Raw genomic sequence first — 20,663 nt, 5'->3', positions numbered from 1 at the left:
TGTGATGATGAGGCCGTTGCCCAGGAGAGCAGCCAGGTAGATGCCCAGGAAGAGTGAGAAGTGCAAGAGCTGCAGCTCCTGTGTGTCCACAAATGCCAGGAGGAGGAACTCGTTGAGGGAGCTGCTGTTGAACATTGGCTCTTGGTTTGGAGCACTGTCCAACGAGGAAAAGGCATTGACAAGTTAGAGCAGGCTTCTCTGAGCAAAACCCATTCCACTTCTCATCGTACCACCCACACTGCCTCTCTCCTTTCCCTTCATTCAGCTCCCTTTCCTGACCTCTCGTTTGTGCTCGCTGAGTGTGCCGTGTGGAGCAGGGGCCTCTGTGCATGGGCTCCAGGGGAGTCAGTCCTGCTCTGCTGCGGTTTGTGATTGGAGGTGTCAAACTTCCCCGTGTATTCGGTAGGGACACCTGGGAGGGGCACCACGAACTGAGTGAAGGGGATTTGTCCAGTGACCCAGTTGCAATATTCTCTGTTTACTATTGTGAGATGAATGTAGCACTCGTGGCAGCTATGTCTGAAAGAGAAGACCCTTGTGAGGGATTCCTCTCCCCCAGCCTTGCCCTCTTGAACAGAGGTGTCTATCTGAATCAGCCACACCAGCTCCTGCTCTGGCAAAAGAGAGAAACGGTGCAGGGAAGGTAGGGGCTGACCTGACCCTTCCTAGACATCTCTGTCCCAGTGAGATGAACACTGCCCTCACATTGTTTAGCATGTCACTGCTTCTTCAGGCAGTGCAGTGGGAGTGGGAAGTTACTGCCTTAACTGCAGCTGAATCCCCCTCCTTAACCCCAGAGAGAGGTGAGGAAACAAGAAGCAATACCGTGACCCTCCCACCAAAGGGAAAGAAAGGAGGGAGAGACACACAGGCACTCAGAAAAGCCTTCACCTCACCCAGCTGTGCACACTGCATCCCAGAGAGCAACACTACAGGACAGTCACTGTGGAGGACTGGCTTGAGGGCAGAGGTCATGTGAAGATTGAACAACTAAAGGAAGCAGAACTAAGTGCATATCGCACACAGTTGATGTGAGCCAAGTCCCGTATGAGAGTAAAAACAGCTAGAGCCAAGGACACATTGTCCTTGGCTCCAAGGTGTTATCAATGATTAGTCCTGGGAACTTGCGGGTGATGTAATGCAGAAGTTGCTGGGTAAACCAAATTGCTGTTACCAATAAGGAGCTCAGCTTTTGCAATATGTATGAGCCTGATTAGTCCTGTGCTATATAAAGAAAGACCACACCTAATAAAGTTGAAGTACACTGATCACTCATATTGAGCGTCTGGGTCTTCCCTCCGTTGGCTCCTCCCGTGCAAGTTTCCAACAAATGGCGCCCGAACAGGGACCCTGCCGGTCAGGGACTCGGTGATTAAGAACTCAGGAGTCGACAGAGTGCTAGAGACAGCTGGTCCTGCTGTGCTAAAGGCGACGAGACACAAAAGGGGGTCTACGTGCCAGAGTTACAGAGGAGGTGGAGAGGACACAAACAAAGGGGGTCCGTGCCCAGGACGAGACGGGGTCCTGCCAGAAAGTCTCGCCGCAGGTCTTGCAAAGGTTGCAACGGTAAGTGAGTAACCACGGCGCGACAAGTGGCTTATTATTTATTAAGATGCTTTTTAGAAAAGCGAGGTACTCAAGGAATAGAATGTTATAAGGAACTCCCAGGGCTATTAGCTTACGGAGTGGCTAAGGGGTGTTTTGTTAACCCAGATACCATGTTCGAACAAACTGAATGGAAAAAATTTGGGGACAAGTTGTTTGATGAAGTAATAAGTGACAACAAGACAGTAAAAAAGCTGATGAAGCCGTGGAGGGCAGTTACTAATGCTCTCGCACCTCAAAGAAAAGAAAAAAAAAAAAGAAAAAAGAAAAAAAAAAAGAAAAAAAAAAGAAAAAAGTAAAAAAAAAAAAAAAAAGAAAAAAAAGAAAGTAGCTGCCGCCGCCGCGGAGCGTTTGGGAAGCCCCGATGGGTTCAAGGAACCCCCGCATGCAGAGGTGTCCCCTGTGTCCCCATACCCATCACCCCCCTCAAACCTTTACTATTGCCCAGGGAGGGTCTGGGAACACAGGCCTGCCAAAAGGAGCAACATTGACCATGCGGCAGATCCCCCCTCCTCCCTCAGCGCCTCCCCCCTCTCTCCCTCCCCCCCCCTCTCCCCCCTCTCTCCTCCCCCCCCTCTCTCCCCCCCTCCCCCCCTCTCTCTCCCCCCCTCTCTCTCCCCCCCCCCCTTTTTCTCCTCTCCTCCTTCTCCTCTTCCTTTGGCCACAGTTATCTGAGGACACCCATCTCAGGCTATCAATGTGAAATAAGTTTTTCTCTATGATATTAATGGTCAGAAACCACTAATAAAAGCAGTTTGAAAAAAAAAAAAAAGAAAGAAAGAAAAGAAAAAAAAAAGGAAAAAAAAAAAAAAAAGGGGGTATCCCATCTTATATGGGAATAAAGCAGGGCCGACAAGAGCCTTTCGGCTTGTTTATTGACAGAGTAGCCAATGCTATACAAGCAGCAGGGGTACCAGATTACCTGAAAGGGACTATCTTGAAACAATGTGCAATACAGAATAGTAACCCTTCAACGCGTAGTATTTTAGCCACACTCCCGGGAACATGGACTATTGAGGAGGGGCTAGAAAGAATGGCGCAGGTACCTGTAGGACCGCAAGCTATGCTAGTAGAGGCGGTGAAACAATTAGGAGAGAGCATGAGAGAGCAAGCACAGGCGTTGCGGGATAATATGCAACAGAATCAAAGACAGGTATTCGCTGCCATTGCTCCTTTGCAAAATCCCGGCGGAAATACCCCCCCGATCACCAACTGCAAAACCAACAAACATGATGGAGCGGCTTGCTGGAAGGCTGGTTCGGGAAACGCCCAAAGAAGCGGGACAAGCCGCCCCGCGACGACACAAAAGGCGGCCTTCACCACAACAACTCAGCAACCCCCGCAGTTAACACAACCACCTCAGCCGGCGCCCAGCTCCACTCCGAACGGCATGAATCCCTTTGTCTTCGACCAGCCACCAGAGGGAGTCTCGGACTGGACTTGGCAACAGCGGTAGACGCCACCTTATTGGATACAAAGCCAACAAGAATCCGGACGAATGTCTACGGACCAGTAACTATTAATCATGAGCCAGTAGGTGCCTTACTGATTGGAAGATCGTCCGCTACAATGAAAGGATTACAAGTTTTGACAGGATTGATCGACAAGGACTATTTCAGGGAAATACAAATTGTGGTTTCAGCAATGTTTCCACCTATGCACATACCACAAGGATCGAGAATAGCCCAGCTTATTCCGCTTCCCCACCTGACTGTAGGGGTGGCACCAGCGAAAGAGCAACCACGAGGCTATGGTGCTTTTGGTTCCACTGGAAGTGTAGTATTACTGACTGTCGGAATGCATCAAAGGCCCCGACAAACCGTGACTGTAAGGTATAAAGAAGAATCTATACGCACTAATGCCTTATTGGACACTGGAGCGGATGTATCAATAATTAGCACTAAGATCTGGCCCCAGCATTGGCCAACCCGAGAGACCAGCTCTACGGTAGCTGGAGTAGGCGGGGTCACCCTCGCCCGAAAATCATCGACGCTACAATGGACTATAGGGAACAAGGTGGTTAATTGCTCCGTTTCCATTTTACCCCTACCTGAAGGAGTACAAGCATTAATAGGGCGCGATATCCTTGCCCAGATGGGTATGGTGCTTACCTCAGAACACCCTTTATAGCACCGGCCATTGCCTGGACTTTCCCAATCCCACTCAGCTGGAGGACTGATCAGCCTGTGTGGGTAGAGCAATGGCCGCTTAAACGGGAAAGTCTCATTCAAGCACATGAACTAGTAAAGGAACAGTACAAACAAGGTCATCTAAGACTATCTACCAGCCCTTGGAATACCCCAATATTTGTGATCAAGAAAAAATCCGGCAAATACAGACTTCTACACGATCTACGTGCTGTAAACAGACAGATGCATGACATGGGTGCTTTACAACCGGGGTTACCCAGCCCAGCAATGATCCCAGAAGGCTGGCACCTGCTAATCGTAGATTTAAAGGACTGTTTCTTTAGTATAGCCCTCCATGAAGATGATAAACAGCGATTTGCATTTACACTCCCTGCTATCAATAGAGAGGGGCCAGACCAAAGATTTGAATGGACAGTACTACCGCAGGGTATGCGAAACTCACCAACCCTCTGTCAACTCTATGTCGATGCGGCACTTCAACCGTTACGTCAACAGTGGCCAGAGACCATGATATATCACTACATGGACGACATATTGTTGGCACAAAAAAACCCCTTTTCTCCTGAACAAAAATTTGATCTAATCATACAATTAAAGAAAAAGGAACTTGTGGTGGCTCCGGAAAAGGTACAGGAATCCAGCCCCTGGCAGTATCTAGGTTGGCATATTTCGAATGCCACCATCAGACCACAGAAATTGACAAACAGGACTGACATAAGAACACTCAATGATGCTCAAAACTACTAGGAGACCTCCAATGGATCCGTCCGGTTATCGGCATTCCTAATGAACTTTTAAATCTGCTACGCCCCTTGCTGAAGGGAACAGACCCAGCGGCTGCCGTCACGCTCACAGAGGAACAGCAACGGGTACTCCAGGAAATTGCATCGCTAATTACTACGCGTGCTACGCACCGACGCCTGGAAAATCAGCCACTTGATCTTACTATTTTATGTGGCCCACAATACCTAATGGGAGCCATTACACAACACAAAATAAAAACGGGGGAAAAAAGAGGGTTGGCGGAACCCATTGTACTAGAATGGATAGCACCACCGTTACAACCAAAACGAACTATTCAAGAAAAAAATTTCAACGCTGGCCGAACTCATTAGGACACTCTTCGCCCATATCGCACACAGTTGATGTGAGCCAAGTCCCGTACGAGAGTAAAAACAGCTAGAGCCAAGGACACATTGTCCTTGGCTCCAAGGTGTTATCAATGATTAGTCCTGGGAACTTGCGGGTGATGTAATGCAGAAGTTGCTGGGTAAACCAAATTGCTGTTACCAATAAGGAGCTCAGCTTTTGCAATATGTATGAGCCTGATTAGTCCTGTGCTATATAAAGAAAGACCACACCTAATAAAGTTGAAGTACACTGATCACTCATATTGAGCGTCTGGGTCTTCCCTCCGTCGGCTCCTCCCGTGCAAGTTTCCAACATATTAGCTCACTTGTGGACTCTTCTTTGCATGTGAACCCCCTGTGAGATGACATCCCAAGTGTGGATCTGAGGCTAATTTGGACAAAGATCCCTTCTTGGCAGTGAGGTGTGGATAAGTGCAAGTGAGGGTCAGTTACTTCTAGAGTGGTCCAGGGCTGTCCCAGCAGGCCTTGCACAGTTCAGCTCACCCACCCATTGTCAAACTGTACACTGGAGACTGCAGGATGACTCCTTCTTGGTAGCACACTGTACAAAAAACCCTCTGGCTGGTAATAATCCATCACGTGCTACTTTGGGAAGGTCAAGCTGCCAAAGGAAGCCTCCAGATAATATCCATGGTGTCTCTGGACTACAGGGCAGCATGCTGGGCTTTGAGGAGACCTACGTGATGAGCCGTGCACTGCTTGGTGGCAGGTCCACTCCAAAGGGCTAGTCCTGAGCAGGGTGGCCGTGAGCCGTGCCTGCCCTCCTGCTGGCTGCAGGCTGGTGGGGTGGCTGCAGCAGAAGTACCCTCGCAATCAGCACCCAGGCTGGTCCCTGTCACCTGTGTCACCCCCTCCCCTTCCCAGGGTGGTCATTTCTGCACAGTGGACTCTCTGAGGCACTGGGTGACCTCACAAAGCCTGCTGGCCAGCACATCTCTGAGGGCCAATCAGGCTGCTGCAGTGGAAGTGACCTCACAGTCAACACTGCAGCCATGTCCCCTTTGCCTGCCTCTCCCCATCCTCCTGCCCATATATCATCTCTGATGGGATGAGAGGTGGTGTGATTCTCTTCTTGTCCTCATGAAACTGGGCTTCTGAGGAAGGCAGGCTGGGACGGCGAGGAGGTGCAGGAGTGTTCTGTGCAAAGGGGTGGCTGGAGTGCACAGGGCTTTGCCTTGGAGCAGGTGATGAGCCAGTCAAGACCTTGTAGGAAGGAGAAGAGGACACAGCAGTCTGGGTGACATTCTGAGAGTGTTTGCTAACAGCTGCCTGAGGAGGGAAGGGAAGCAGCTGAAACCTTGTGCAGGCAGCTGGGGGAAGCCACATGGTCCCAGATCCTGGTTCTTGCAGGGTAGTTTCACCCCCTTGAAATCTGCTGGGAGGGCAGTGGGCCTGGGCACAAGCAGCCCAGGAGATTCCTGGAGAGTGCTGAGAACAATTTCTTGGCACAGGCAATCAGTGATCCAACAATGGCTGGACTCTGTCAGTCACAAGCAGAACAGACCTGGATGGGGATGTAAGGGTGGAGGGCAGACATGGCTGCAATGATCATGAGGCGGTGGAGAAATTAGACAAAAAGCCAAAGAAGAGCCCAGGGCTGCAGGAGAGCTGATTTCAGCTCATTCAGGATCTGCTTGGCAGGATCCCCCAGGAGACTTCCCTGGGGAGCAGAGGGGCCATGAGGCCTCTGTAAAGACAGACTAGGGAGAGGAAGAGAAGACAGAGAGGCAGAAGAAGAGAGAGGAGACATGTCAATCCGAATACAGTAGTTTCTCAGAACAAGGTTTTTCCATTCAGAGTGTTGGTAGGAAATTTATTGCATTGAATAAACCGTACATTTATATAGATATATACACTCATGCAGAGTAGTTATTGTAGTGTATGCATATGGTGCTGCCAATCAGAAGGAAAGAAATTTTCCATGAGAATTGATAAAGAATGTTTGAAGTTCTGAAAACAAAGATTTCTTTCAGTTCTTGCACAGAGCTATTTTTGGCTTAGATTTCACTCAGTGATGGGAACTTTACATTGAGGCTTTTATACATACATACAGAGGCTATTGCTGCCTGAGATGCCCTGTGTAGCTGTGTTCCCATGTGGTGCTGGGAAATGTGACCCAGGAACCATGAGAACCTTCCTGGAGCATTAGCTGGTCACCAGGAGAAGCATCTCCAGACCTCTCAGTGGGAGGTCTATTTCCATCAACTAGAAAGGGCAGTCCAGACAACTGGGTTAGCCAGAGACATCTGCCCTGAAGGGGTCTGGCATCGAGTGAACTAATTCCCATCCCTGTTGTCGCCTCAAATGGAGTTACACTTCATGACCATGCAGGGAATGAAAAGGGAGAGTGGCTAGATGTGTAGGGACTCCTTTAAGACATCACTGTAACACAGGTACATTGAGATTGGTGCAAATTAGGCCATGGATAAATAGAGCATTTTCACTGAAGCTGATCAGCCTGCTTTGCTCTATCAGTTGTGAGCGTGTGACATCTCATGGTGCAACTCGCTGTGTGCAAAGAGCAAGGAGCTGCAAGAATGATCCTGGGCAGGGAGTGGTTTGAGGGGTACTGGACTTGTGTGAGACACAAAGATATCATTTTTAATAGTGTAGGCCTTAGTATAAAAGAAATCCTTAGAAACAGTCAATAGAAACGAAAGAAGAAAGAAATTTAAAAAATTATCTAAAGCAAAAAAAAATAATGTTTCGTTACACCTTTCAGCTTTTGAAACTTTGTGTTCTTATTGCCCTGGGAAAGTGATTTTCAGAGCTGGGGTGGGATGCAGTCCCCGGGTCATGGACATGTGGTGCCATTGCAGGTGCCCTGGTCCCCTCTGCCCAGACTCCCTCTGCAGCTCCCAGGGGCTCTGGTCTCCCGCAGGTCCCCTGCGAGAGCTGCCAGGCCCAGGCAGGTCCCTCAGAGACACCAGGGCCTCTCCAAGTGCCACTGGGTGCTTGTGGTTGGACAGCTGAGCTCTGCCTGGAAGGGTGAAGAACTGTTTTCAACATTTCAAAAATATGAGCCCACTTTCATCAGATCAAATGAGTGGCTAATTTTAATGTCGATGTTCTCCTATGGTGAAATAGTGGAAATCTTCAGGAAGGATTCTTCAGGAATCTTCAGGAATTAGTTTTACTGAGTACTGGGATGGACCATCCCTGTGCGTGGCAGATGCTGTCCTTAAAGACCTAATGGCCTTGCTGAGCTCCTGGGCCCTTCAGAGCTGAAGGCCCCTGAACAGGCCCAAGTCTGCTCCTCTGAAGTCCAGGGTCTGCACTATGCTACTATCCTTCCTCGCTGCGCTCAGGATCTGGGACTCTACTTGTTCATGGTCACCGTAGGCAAGGCAGACACTGCCAGTCCCATCCCTGGTTAGTTCATCTCTGTTTGAAATTTCCAGATACAAGAAAGGCAGCACAAATATTGCCTGTTGTGCAGCTGTGCTAAGAAGTTGTCCCTGATGCCCTCCAAAAACCACCTGGCCTGCTTGCACTCTGCTGTTTGCTCTTCCAGTTCATGTCTGGGACATGAAAATCACCACCACCACCACCCTAAGAACCAGGGCCTGTGATCCACAGAGTTGTTCACGTTGCTTAAAGGAGACTGAATCCAAGCACTCACCCAAAGCCTTGCTTCTTCCATGGAAGAGCTCCACACATCTGAGCTACCCCTTCACACAAAGGGCATCCCCCCTTCTCATTGTCCCTGAAAGTCTCTGCTGAAGAGCTTGTACCCTCCAAGGAGAGCCCGCCAGATGTTGCAGACCTCTGACAGCTTGTGCTCCTGGCTGTGCCCCAGGCTGCAGGCATTTGCATCTCTTTGGGCTACAGAGCCTCAGCTGTGGCTCAGAGCAGAGACATGCTGCCATAGATAGCAGGTGGCAATGTAGTGGTGAAAGGAGGTTCCCACTAAGAGAGCAAACCCTGCAGGGCCCAAGGCCAGGGAGAAACAGAGCTGGGCTGTGCAGGAATGGCAGGAGAGGGGTTTGCTGCCTCAGCTGAGTGTGCAGCACCTTGGGGCCTGTGACAGAGGTGAACTGATCTCCAGGCAGCACAAGGTGCCACTGAAGAAAGTCCCTGGGCCTGAACAGCCACTGATCCAGCCACCCTGAGGTCATCATTAGCATAGTCCCTGTTCCTGTCATCTGGGGGAGTGAGAGGAGGTTCCAAAGGTGGAGAGCAAGAAGGGTTTGAGAGTGCAGAGAGTGGAGGGGAGACCTTGGTGTGATGTGCCTCCCATTTATGCAGCACACTTGAATGTAGCTGGGATGGACTTTGCCTAAAGGCAGTGGTGGGATTCAGTTGCTTGGGCACAGGTAGGGAACCCAAGATGCCCTGGGGCACTTGCCCAGCACCACTCCAAAGAGGCATAGTTTTCCTGCAGGTGCCATGCTGTATGTGCTAGAGACATGTGGTTGTGTTAGACATCCCAGGCATGGAACATGGCCCTGCCTACGGACATGTCTGCACTGAATTCTGTTAGCTTTTTAGGCTGAAGAGGTCTGCCTGTGTCTCTGCTTCATAGTGAGTGGAGCTCTAGTAGGAGCAGTAGGCATCCAGTGTCATTACAGATGGCCAAGGAAACTCACCATCTGGCCCCCACCTGATGCTCCAGAAGGATGGGGGTCTCATAGTCACTCAGACAGAGAAAGCAGACACTGGCACAGGGCTGGGACTACCTCTGTTTCTTCAAGTGTTACAAGGTGTTTGTGTGTGAGCAACTCACTCATTCTCCAGTAATTATAATGGGCGCTTAGACAAGGATCTTACCTGCAGACCTCTATGTTGTGCTCACGTCAGTTTTGGCAAGGGCAATCCCACCTCCTCTGTGTTTGTGGAGTTCACAGGAGGGATCTGAATCCCACCCCAACCCAGGGGCTTCTAAACCAGCGTGTGATGTCCAGATTGACTCATCTGAATCAACACGCGAACCATGTGTCAATGACCTCCCTTCTTGTCCCTGTCTATGTGTCCTGCCTAGTGAAGAGATAGGAATAGGGGCTTCCAGAGTGGGACATTTCCACTGATCATAGATAGACAGCCTCTGATGAAATAAATGGCAAGGTTGAAATCAGTTTCTCTGCACTCTTTAGCAAAGGACAATAGGTGATTATTTTAGTTTACTTCAGGGAACATTTCCCAGGAGGAGGGAGCACAAGGGACAGAGAAATTCAGGCCTTCAGCTGGGCCTCTGCTCCTGAGTGGGGCCAGGCTCCTGGGATGGAGGGAGCTCATGGCAACCTGGCAGCACTGCCCAGAGACAGCTGTGTGCAGGAGCAGCTCCTCTGCCAAGAGCAGCAGGGCTGCAGGCACTGCCTGCTGCTGCTGACATGAGATGAGAGAAGGCAGCGAGAAGTGTAAGGCAGTGTGGAGTGGGAGGACAGAGGAGAGCTGCTTGTGGGGGAAATCATCACAGCCTTTGACATGGTAAGTCTCTGGCTGTACAGCAATATTATTGAGGTTCCTGGAGGGATCTTCTGAACCCAGCCCATCCCATGGCTGATAGGCTTTTTAAGAATTGCTCTCCCTCTTCTTCTAGTGCATAAGAGGAGGAGATGCTTTAGAGCAGGGATTCGCTGTCTCAGCATCAAAGGGACAGGGCATGCTGCTCCCTTCTCCCAGGGGCAGCTGCATGGGGGTGAAGCCTGGATGTGCCCTCAGGTCTGTGCAGGGCTGTAATTCAGACAAGTTCAGAGCAGTGATTCTGCCGCCTGTGAGGGTCAGCACTCAGCCTGCCCAGGGAGCTCCCCATGGCACTGCAGGGAGAAGCTCTGGGTGAGAGAAGCGACCTCCAGCAGGGCAGGTTCATTCTCCCGCTGAGAGGGTGCTGTGTGGATCAGGGCTGCTCACAGCTCTAGCTCATGCACAGGAGATGTCTGAGGAATCTTTCAAGAGAAATATCAAGAGAAGGGCTACCTGAAAGAGAAGGAGCTTTGCTTCTGGTATCTGCACTTTCAATTCCCTCATTTTGTCAGGGAGAAAAAAAGAAAGAGTTCTCTGTTTTGTCAAGGAACTGGGACTCCTAAACCTTTACTCTGAGATGTTAATAGGTCTGCGAGAAATCTCATCAAGCTGCTTTAGCCTCACCTTAGTCTACAGACAGCATTAGCATCACCTGTGTGGCCTCATGGGAGTTTATCTCACTTGCTGCTTAGGACCTGCATGCACAGAGATGCCCCTGGCAAGTGCCCTGTCCTGGGGGGCTTCTGTAGGACAGAACTGAGCACAGAGAGGGTGGGAAGGGGTCTGGGAGCACTGACCGGGAAAAGATGTTGGGACAAAGAAAGAGCTGCCAGCAGGGACAGTGCCAGGCAGCAGAGATGGTCAGGGAATGAGAGGGAACTGCTAATAGAAACATCATGGGAGAATGGATTTAGGCAAGTCATGGTCAGTACTTTTGATGCTGATGTCTTCCTCAGAGCAAGTCCCCCATGTCTCCTCTCCCACCCAGCCAAGCCTCTGCCCTGAAAGATATGGAGTCTAGGGCATGAGCCATCTCCTCTGCAGCCAGACCTCTGGCAGAGGAGAAGGGTCCCTCTCTTTCCATGGGCCCATTTCATGCTGCCTGACAAAGCAGCTGAGAGTGACTGCCCTGCAATGCTGCCACCTGCAAGGTGGCATGCCCAGCTGGGTAAGGCTTTCCTGAGTTCCCGTCTGTCTCTCTTTTTCCTTGCCTCCTTCAGCAGCAGGATCATGGGGTTGCTCCTTCTTTCTCCTCCTGTCCACACTGCTCCTGTTCTTGCTCTCAGGTCTCAGGGGTGGGGTTCAGACATCAGTGCTGCAAGTTGTGCAACAGAGGGATCTGCATGGAAATGAGGTTTCCCCAGCCCCCTTCTGACCTGTGGAGCTCTGGAGTTGGGAAATGAGCTGACTCTCCCTTAAGGAGAGACCATCTTCAGTCCTAATGGTCCTTTGACCGTTTCCTTTTTGGGTCCTGTTGGGCTGCAAGCTGCCCCCTAGAAAGGCACAGCTGTCTCATAGCATCTCTGTGATATCTGAGAGAGAAAAGAAGAAAGTGCAGAGATGCTGAGAGTATGGAGATAGTGGTGGGAGGCTGTATATGGGCATCTGAAAAGAGCCCTGTGTGTCCCTGGCAAGGAGTGTGGAGACCTCCCTGTGGTGCCCTGAGAAAGGCATAGAAGGTTGCAGATCTGCACTTTGAAACTGCATTCATCTGCTCTCAGCAGTGGCCGGTTTCTTTTCAGGGCAACATATGAGTGTGATTGTCCACGAGCTCACAGAATTACAAGCACAGGACAGCTGGAAACAAGAATAATAAACAGACTAGTTGTCCTCACTCTGTACTAACGGACGGTGAATCCATTTTTCTCAGGACTTACAGTAGAAATGCCAAGGATTTCTTCTTCGAGGAGCAATCTCCAGGGGTGACAAGGACATCTAGTAGAAAATAAACACCATTTAAAAATCCCTAGAACTCTGCTTCTCAACACTTATTCTCTATAATACAGAGTGAAGGTGCTGAAAAGCTCTTCCACATGACAGGTGGATTTCACCTGACAGAAATGGTACATGCTACAGCTAGTGACCCCCATTCCCCTGTTCCCACTGCTGCACTGCAGGACAGACTCCTCTGGAGCCAACAGGCAGAGACCCCTGCTCCTCACAGCAGCACACACAGTCAGTGCAAAGTGGAGCTGAAGAAAGGGAGCTGCACAAAGATCCTCTCAGTAAGGACAGAGGCAATGTGGGGGGTGGCGTGAGAACTGCAACATGTGGGGGAGGGGGGTTGCTTGAAGATTCTCTCCTAACTTGTCAATGTCTTTTCCTCTTTGGACAGTCCCCCATGCCTGGAGAGAGCAAAATGTCCAACAGCAGCTCCCTCGACGACTTCCTCCTCCTGGCATTTGCAGACATGCGGGAGCTGCAGCTCTTGCACTTCTCGCTCTTCCTGGGCATCTACCTGGCTGCCCTCCTGGGCAACGGCCTCATCATCACAGCCATAGCCTGCGACCACCGCCTCCACACCCCCATGTACTTCTTCCTCATCAACCTCTCCCTCCTCGACCTTGGCTCCATCTCCACCACTGTCCCCAAATCCATGGCCAATTCCCTGTGGGACACCAGGGCCATTTCATACTTCGAATGTGCTGCCCAGGTCTTCCTGTTTTTTTTCTTTTTTGGAGGAGAGTATTCTCTCCTCACAGTCATGGCCTATGACCGCTATGTTGCCATCTGCAAACCCCTGCACTATGGGACCCTCATGGGCAGCAGAGCCTGTGTCAAAATGGCAGCAGCTGCCTGGGGCAGTAGTCTTGTCAACGCTCTCCTGCACACTGCTAACACATTTTCAATACCACTCTGCCAAGGCAACACAGTGGACCAGTTCTTCTGTGAAATCCCCCAGATCCTCAAGCTCTCCTGCTCAGACTCCTACCTCAGGGAAGTGGGGCTTCTTGTGGTTAGTGCCTGTTTAGGCTTTGGGTGTTTCATTTTCATTGTGGTGTCCTACGTGCAGATCTTCACTGCTGTGCTGAGGATCCCCTCTGAGCAGGGCCGGCACAAAGCCTTTTCCATGTGCCTCCCACACCTGGCCATCGTCTCCCTGTTCATCAGCACTGTCATGTTTGCCTACCTGAAGCCCCCCTCCATCTCCTCCCCATCTCTGGATCTGGTGGTGGCTGTTCTGTACTCGGTGGTGCCTCCAGCAGTGAACCCCCTCATCTACAGCATGAGGAATAAGGAGCTCAAGGAGGCCCTGAGGAAACTGATTCAGCTGGTACTAGTTCAGCAGCAATAAACTGCCCATCTCTCTCCACAGCTGATTTCTAATTTTCTCAGAAAACTCTTGTGCTTTGGGTATTCTCCCTGTGATAACTATGTTTGTTTAGAGGTATTTAAATTCATCCCACTTCTCCAGAGGCAGAAACCCGGTCTGTCTGACCCAGAGGCCTTCTGTGAATGTGTCTGTCACTGTGTCAGAGCTGGCCTGTCTCTAATAAAAGGGGATTTCCTCAGCTTTTCACAAGCAATTCCCAGTTTACCTCAGACAGCTCTTGTGCTTTGGGAGTTCTGTCTGTGATAGTCATGTTTGTACACAAGCGTCTGAATTCCTCCTGCTTCTCCATTAGTCCAAACCCCATGGGTCTGACCCAGAGGCCTTCTGTAAATCTGCCCCTCATTGTGTCAGAGCTGGCCTCCCAAGTAGTATCTCTGCAATAAAAGTGGATCTTCTTAGTCCTGTGCCTGAACGATGGGGTCTTCTTCCCAAGCTGGAGCCAAGAATGCGCTCAGGGAATTGCACCCCAAAAGGCCCTGTTGCTGTGCCTGTGATTTCCATAGGCTAAGGGGGATGAGCTTTTTTGGGTGATGTGTGAGGGAATGAGGGCTGGATTCAGCTCTCACTGGTGGTTGCCCAGTGCCCCTGGAGAGGGAGAGTGGTCAAGAGGTCTCTGCCAGGGACTGTCCCACCTATTAGAGGGCTGGTGAGAGATGTCTATCCTTCTGGAAGGGAATATGGAGCCAGCTGGATGGAGAGCACAGGACATCTCCAGGGGCAGCGCGTGCCTGGGGTGCACAGTGAGTGGAGACTCCCCAAACGAAGTGGAGTCACCTGAAGGTAAAGGGCCAAACCAGGGAATGCACCACATCAGGGCTCTGCAGTCTCAGGAAAGGGAGTAGGCTGGGTCTAACAACACCTCTGAACCCATCCTGAGCAATGTGAAATGGCCTGTGATTGCTCCAAGGACCCTCCACAGCTACAGACCCTGGGGAGGGGCTTGTCAGGTGCAATGATGCTGGTCCAGATGGCTATGCCCTCACCAGCACGGCCAGTGAGGAGTCACCCAGGACCACTGCACATCTGCTTGCCCTGCAGAGCAGCACCACCAGCCCAGGGCCCTGCAGGGAGCAGAGGACAGAGGTGCAGGAATGGCTGGATGGGCCAGCATGGACACACTGACCTGGGGAAAGGCTCTCTGGGGAGCAGGGAGGTCTACAGAGAAGAGCGAGGGAGCAATCGTGTGCTTGTGGGGAGCAATAAATGAAAACCTCTTCCTGTGTGTGTCAGCTCCGGGCAGGCTGCTCTGTCACTGGAGCTGCCTGAGGAGCCCCGGGGCCAGGACTCTTGTGCTGCCCTGGGGAGAGGGGCTGCCCAGAGGGGCTGCAGGCAGCCAGGGTTAAGGATCGCTGGTCATGAGAGCAGTGGAGACATGGAGTGCCTGGCCTCCATTTCCTTGTGCCATTGCTGGCCCCCAGGTGTGGGGCTGATGGGAAGCTGACACCCCTCTCTGCCCCCCAGCAGCTGCTGTGCCCTGCAGAGGGGCTGGGGCTGTGGGGTGAGTGCCCAGAGCTCTGCAGCCCCCTGCCACAGGCACTGCTGTGGGGCCACCCCAGCCTGGTCTGCTGTGCTGGGTGGGCTGGGGAGAGGGCAGGGGAGGTGGGGAGAGCTGGGGAGGGTCTGGTCTGGTGTGGAAAGGGCCTGGGAGAGGACAAATGCCAGCAGGCAGCTCCTGCGTGTGAAGGGCAGTGTGGGAGCACAGAGCCGTGTGCTTGCAGGCAAATGCAGGTCTGCTGGGAAAGGCAGCAGGACATGGCGGGTGCAGGGGAGGAGAGCCCAGGTTGTTCCCTGTGTTGCATGGACACAGTGGGGAAGCTGCTGCAGGGCCATCGTCCCAGAGCAGCCCCTCACATCACCCCTTTCCAGCACTGGCTGCTCACCCAGCTGTGGGGTGGTCCATGGCCAGCTCCATCTTCCTGTAAGTCACTGTATCCCGATAGAGGGGAAAAGGCCAGTCTTACATGGCCTCTCTTCTGCACCAGAGTCTGGCAGATAACTGGCGCATGATATCTGCTGACCCTCATGTGGGGCACAGCCTGGGCTGGGCAGGGGCTGGGTGGTCACATCGCCAAACTCTGGAGGATCATTTAAGAGTCATTTCATAATACCCCAGCCCGTGCCATATCCAAGGCCTGTGGTTCCAGGTCCAGCTGAGCTCTGACTTACCTCACTCCATCCCTGCATGCACAGACAAGGTCTCAATGCTCCCCTGGGCAGCCCGTGCCCCTTCCACCCTCTGTGCACTTCCATCCCAGCACCCTGAGCGCTGGTGCTGCTGCCAGGGCAGAGGTGGAGGATCCCCCGGAGCGGCTCCTCAGGGAGCTCCCCAGGGAAATGCTGTGCCCAGCCCCAGCCCCAGCCCCAGCCCCAGCCCCAGCCTCAGCCTCATCCCCAGCCCCAGCATGGCAGAGGGGAGCTGCCCTCTCCCAACCCACCCTGGCAGTGCCAGCCCCACCTCAGCCTGCTCCTGAAAGGCTCCAGTGCAGCCCTGGAGGGAGCTGGAGCTGCCTTGGACACTGGGACAGTCTGGCAGCAGGAGGGTTTGACGTGGGCACAGCAGCAGCGGTGTCGGGAGCAGGAAAGGAGCAGGGAAATTGGGATGAAGACTCCTGCCCTTAGCTGCATGGCTGGGGCACTGGATGCCTTTCAGGCCAGCCAGGCTCCAGGTTTGGGGTGGATGCCAGCTCAAGGGTGGGAGCATGGGATTCTCATGGTCTTCAGTGCAGCCATGACAGTGGTGAAGGCAAGTGGGCAGACCCAGGCTCATGCAACTGCAAAGGCCGGGGGTGGGAAAGGCATAGGGGGATGGGGAGCATGGAGGGCAGTGGGGCAGGGTGAGCAGCCCTGCTCAGGGCCCCGCAGCTGGACCACGTAGGCCCGAGGCTGCTGAGGCTGGCTGGGCTCCAGATGCTGCTTCAACATGAGCTCCATGCTGGGAATGTTGGGATTTCAGCCTTTGCAGGGAGCAGCCTGTGGTGGGGCCATGAGCGGGTCCCTCTCCTGGACACAGGCCCTGTCCCGCTCAGAGGCAGAGGAGGACGAGGGAGTGTGGGGCTGGCCAAGGGCTCTGCCCTCGCCTGCCGGCAGTGCAGCTCGTGAGAAAGGCAGAGCCTGTCTCTGTGCCCGGGGTCTTTCCATTCATGGAGTTGCAAAGGATTTTTGGTGGGATCAGACCCCTGGAGGTCTCCAGTCCAACCTCCCACGCACAGCAGGGCTGCTTAGAGCCCTACGCTCTTGTCTGTGATCTCTGAACTGCACCTGATCCCGGTTACCATCCCCAAACCTGCTCCGCTCCTCTTGTCCAGTCACAGCGGGACGGCACCTCTCGTTGGTGGGTCACTGCCCTGCCTGCCTTGCCGGCACCCTCGGCTCCCAGCTCCCCTTCCCACACGCAGCAGCCCAGCTCTTGCTGCTCCCAGCACTCCAGTGCTCTGTAGCAGGAACCCGTTCACAAGTGGTGCTTAAACACTCAAGCTGTGATACAGAAACACCTGCTTTCATAACTACACATAAAAAGCACACCCCAAGTGGCTGCTCTCACTTTTTCATCTACTTAAGACTCCGTGTGCAGTGTCACCCGGGTAGGGGGTCCAAATCCAAAGCACTCCTTGCTCCTTTAAGTGGGCTGTCAGGCAAGAGCTGCTGCTGTGCCTGCACGACGAACGTTTGTACTTATAACCTTCTCTGGGATCTGCTTGGGTCCCAGCTTCCCTTGCCAAGGCTTTCCTGACCATAGTCGGACACAGGTCTGAGGCAGAGATGGGGAGTTGGGTCAGCAGGATGGGGACAGGATCTGGTCAGGACCCAAGAGGTGCAGGGCCAAGGACAGGCATATCCACAGCACAGCTCAGGCACAGCCCAAGGACAAGGGCAGCAGCTCCCTGGCATGGGGATGAGGCCCTACAATGAGGCCAGTCACCCTCTGTCTCCCCTGCTCTTGTGCCCAGCAGATCCCCCTCCCTGTCTGCCTGCAGCTCCTCCATGCCCACCCCACTGCCCAGCACAGCGAGAGCCCTGGCCCTGCAGCCCCTCCAGCAGCTCCTGCTGCCCCACGGACAGAGCAGCCTGCCTCGAGCTGGTGCACAGGGAAACCTGCTTCTCCTTCTCATTTTCTCTGGATGCTGCCCTGCTTTTCTCCTGGGACATCCCTGCTCCCCAGAGAGCCTTTCCCCAGGCAGATATGTCTGTGCTGGCCTGGCTGTTCCTGCACCCCTGCCCTGTGCTCCCTGCAAGGCCACGGGCTGGCGGTGCTGCTCTGCAGGGCGAGTGGGCTGTGGGGGCACGGGGTGACTCCTGACTCTGCACTAGCCATGCTGGTCAGGGCAGGAAGCAGACTCAGCCAGACAGGGCTCAAAACCACTGACACTGCTGGCAGGTGTCTGTGCTCAGAGTGACCCCAGGACATTTGCAATGGCAGGAGATGTGTTTGGGTGGGCACTAGCTCCAGCCTGTGGTGTTTCACTGAGGGTGCAGGAATCACTCTCCAGGGCCCCTTCCCTGGGCCTCCTGGGTCCCCACTGCCTCTCCTGCAATTGCAGAGCCCTTGTTTCCCCATGCATACCTGGATTTAGTGTTCTACCTTCTGGTTACTCCACCATGGACCATCCCTCACTTTGTGAGGCTCCACTCACTGCCCTCCCCCAGGTACACGCTGACCCTGGAGATCCCCTGAGCTCTCCTGGGGCTTCAGATTCCTCTCCAGAAGGATGGGCATCTCTCATCAGTGCTGTCACCTGTGAGATAGCCCCAGGCAGGCAATTCAGAGACCATTCTCCATCTCCACTGGTCACTGGTCATTGAGAAATGAGCCACGAATCCAGTCCTCAGTCCCTAAGAAATCACAGTGGGACTCTGAGCTCATCCTCTGCAGCCCACGGAGAACACAGGCAGAACAGCAGGCCCGTCTGTGGTTCAATCCCTTGGGTGTATTTTTAACTCCATCTTCTGAAGAGAAGCCAGACTTGAGGCACGTGTCTGAGGAGATCCCCTTCTATTTTAAAGGCCCCCATTACCTGGTCTGCCTGTACTCACAGGAATGCACGTGGCAACAAAACCCTACTGCCACGAGGTTAGGAGAACTCTTGGACCATATACACCCACTAGAGTACAGCAGGGCAGTGTGGAAATGAGAACCACTCTGAAAAAGAAAGTCCTGCTGTTGTTGGTGGACGTGTCGCCAGGAAAGCTGCAGCCCTCACACAAAGGCTGCAGCAAGGAAATGCCTGCTTTGGCAGTGGGAGGATGGTCCTAAGGAGCAGAGCGCCTGTCCCCACAGGCTCCATTGAGATCTTCCTCCCCTCCACTCCCACTCCTCTGTGAGCATTGGAGCACTGTAGAGGAAAGGGACAAGCCCACGGGGACAGCCAGCTGCCACCCTTGCTGAAGAGGGTTGTGAGATCACAGCCTGGCTGTGTCTACGGAAACAGAGCTTGCCTAATGGTCATGGGACCCATGGTGTCGCCCCGTCTTTACTTGTCTGAGCCTCTGTGTGTCCCCCTGAGCTCCCTTGGTGTCAGCGCTGAAAGACACACTGCGAACAGAAATGCTTCTCCTTGCCCTGAGGGCATGCGAGGGAGCTCAGACTAGCGGGCTCTGAGGTTCCCCCACCTCTGAGGATGAAGGGGGAAGCCTGGCTTCCTGCTCCAACACGCTCTCTGGGTCAGATTCAAACGAGAGACTCCTGAGGACAAGGAGCATGAATCAGAACATTTTTTTCCTTTACAAGAATGTAACAGAAAAAAAGAAAGAAAGAAAGAAATGAACAACAGATATCCCTGATGTCAAATACCCTGGGACAGTTATTGGTCCTGGCGTTGAACCAGTTTCCTCACTGCCTCCTTGAGCTCCTTATTCCTCAAGCTGTAGATGAGGGGGTTCACTGCTGGAGGCACCACCGAATACAGAACAGCCACCATCAGATCCAGAGCTGGGGAGGAGAGGGAGGGGGGCTTCAGGTGGGCAAACATGCCAGTGCTGAGAAACAGGGAGACCACGGTCAGGTGTGGGAGGCACATGGAAAAGGCTTTGTGCCGGCCCTGCTCAGAGGGGATCCTCAGCACAGCAGTGAAGATCTGCACGTAGGACACCACAATGAAAATGAAACACACAAAGATTAAACAGATACTAACCACAATAACCCCAGCTTCCCTGAGGTAGGAGTCTGAGCAGAAGAGCTTGAGGATCTGGGGAATCTCACAGAAGAACTGGTCCACTGTGTTGCCTTGGCAGAATGGTATTGAAAATGTGTTAGCAGTGTGCAGGAGAGCATAGAGAAAACCACTGGCCCAGGCAGCTGCTGCCATTTTGGTACAGGCTCTGCTGCCCATGAGGGTCCCATAGTGCAGGGGTCTGCAGATGGCAACATAGCGGTCATAGGCCATAACAGTGAGAAGAGAGCACTCTGCTGACAACGAGAAGAGAAGCAGAAAGACCTGGGCAGCACATCCTGAGTAGGAAATGGCCCTGGTGTCCCACAGGGAATTGGCCATGGATTTAGGGACAGTGGTGGAGATGGAGCCGAGGTCAAGGATGGAGAGGTTGAGGAGGAAGAAGTACATGGGGGTGTGGAGGTGGTGGTCGCAGGCTATGGCTGTGATGATGAGGCCGTTGCCCAGGAGGGCAGCCAGGTAGATGCCCAGGAAGAGGGAGAAGTGCAAGAGCTGAAGCTCCCGGGTGTCTGCAAATGCCAGGAGGAGGAACTCATTGAGGGAGCTGCCGTTGGACATTTGCTCTCTTGGGACACAGGAGGACTGTCCGAGGAAGAAGAGATGTTGACAAGTTAGGACAGACTTCTGTGAACAAAATTTTCTCATAAACCCCTGTAAACACATGCATTTCATTTCTCCCCGTCTCAGTAGGACCGTCATTGAGCTCCATGGCTTGAGCTCTGGTTTGTGCTAGCTGAGTTTGCTGTGACGACATAGAGATCCTCAGCATTGCAGCTGCACTCAGAGTGAACAG

At 52.9% G+C, this 20,663-nt stretch overlaps 2 protein-coding genes across 2 annotated transcripts; one reads left to right on the top strand and one right to left on the bottom strand.

The window, feature by feature from the left end:
• Positions 1-13,103: 13,103 nt before the first annotated feature.
• LOC135325756 (olfactory receptor 14C36-like) lies at positions 13,104-13,589 on the top strand (the record flags this gene model as incomplete). The annotated part of the gene is made up of 1 exon (XM_064503756.1): positions 13,104-13,589. A coding segment is annotated over one exon (486 nt), but the record flags the coding sequence as incomplete, so codon positions are not given.
• A 5,912-nt stretch (positions 13,590-19,501) lies between these two features.
• On the bottom strand, positions 19,502-20,083 carry LOC135325740 (olfactory receptor 14A16-like). Its single transcript, XM_064503742.1, has one exon. It carries the CDS (start codon positions 20,081-20,083, stop codon positions 19,502-19,504), a length of 582 nt encoding a protein of 193 aa, XP_064359812.1.
• Positions 20,084-20,663: the final 580 nt, after the last annotated feature.

Source organism: Dromaius novaehollandiae, unplaced genomic scaffold (assembly GCF_036370855.1).
Source record: "Dromaius novaehollandiae isolate bDroNov1 unplaced genomic scaffold, bDroNov1.hap1 HAP1_SCAFFOLD_56, whole genome shotgun sequence".
Classification (NCBI taxonomy): domain Eukaryota; kingdom Metazoa; phylum Chordata; class Aves; order Casuariiformes; family Dromaiidae; genus Dromaius; species Dromaius novaehollandiae.
This window is presented reverse-complemented; position numbering and strand designations above follow the sequence as displayed.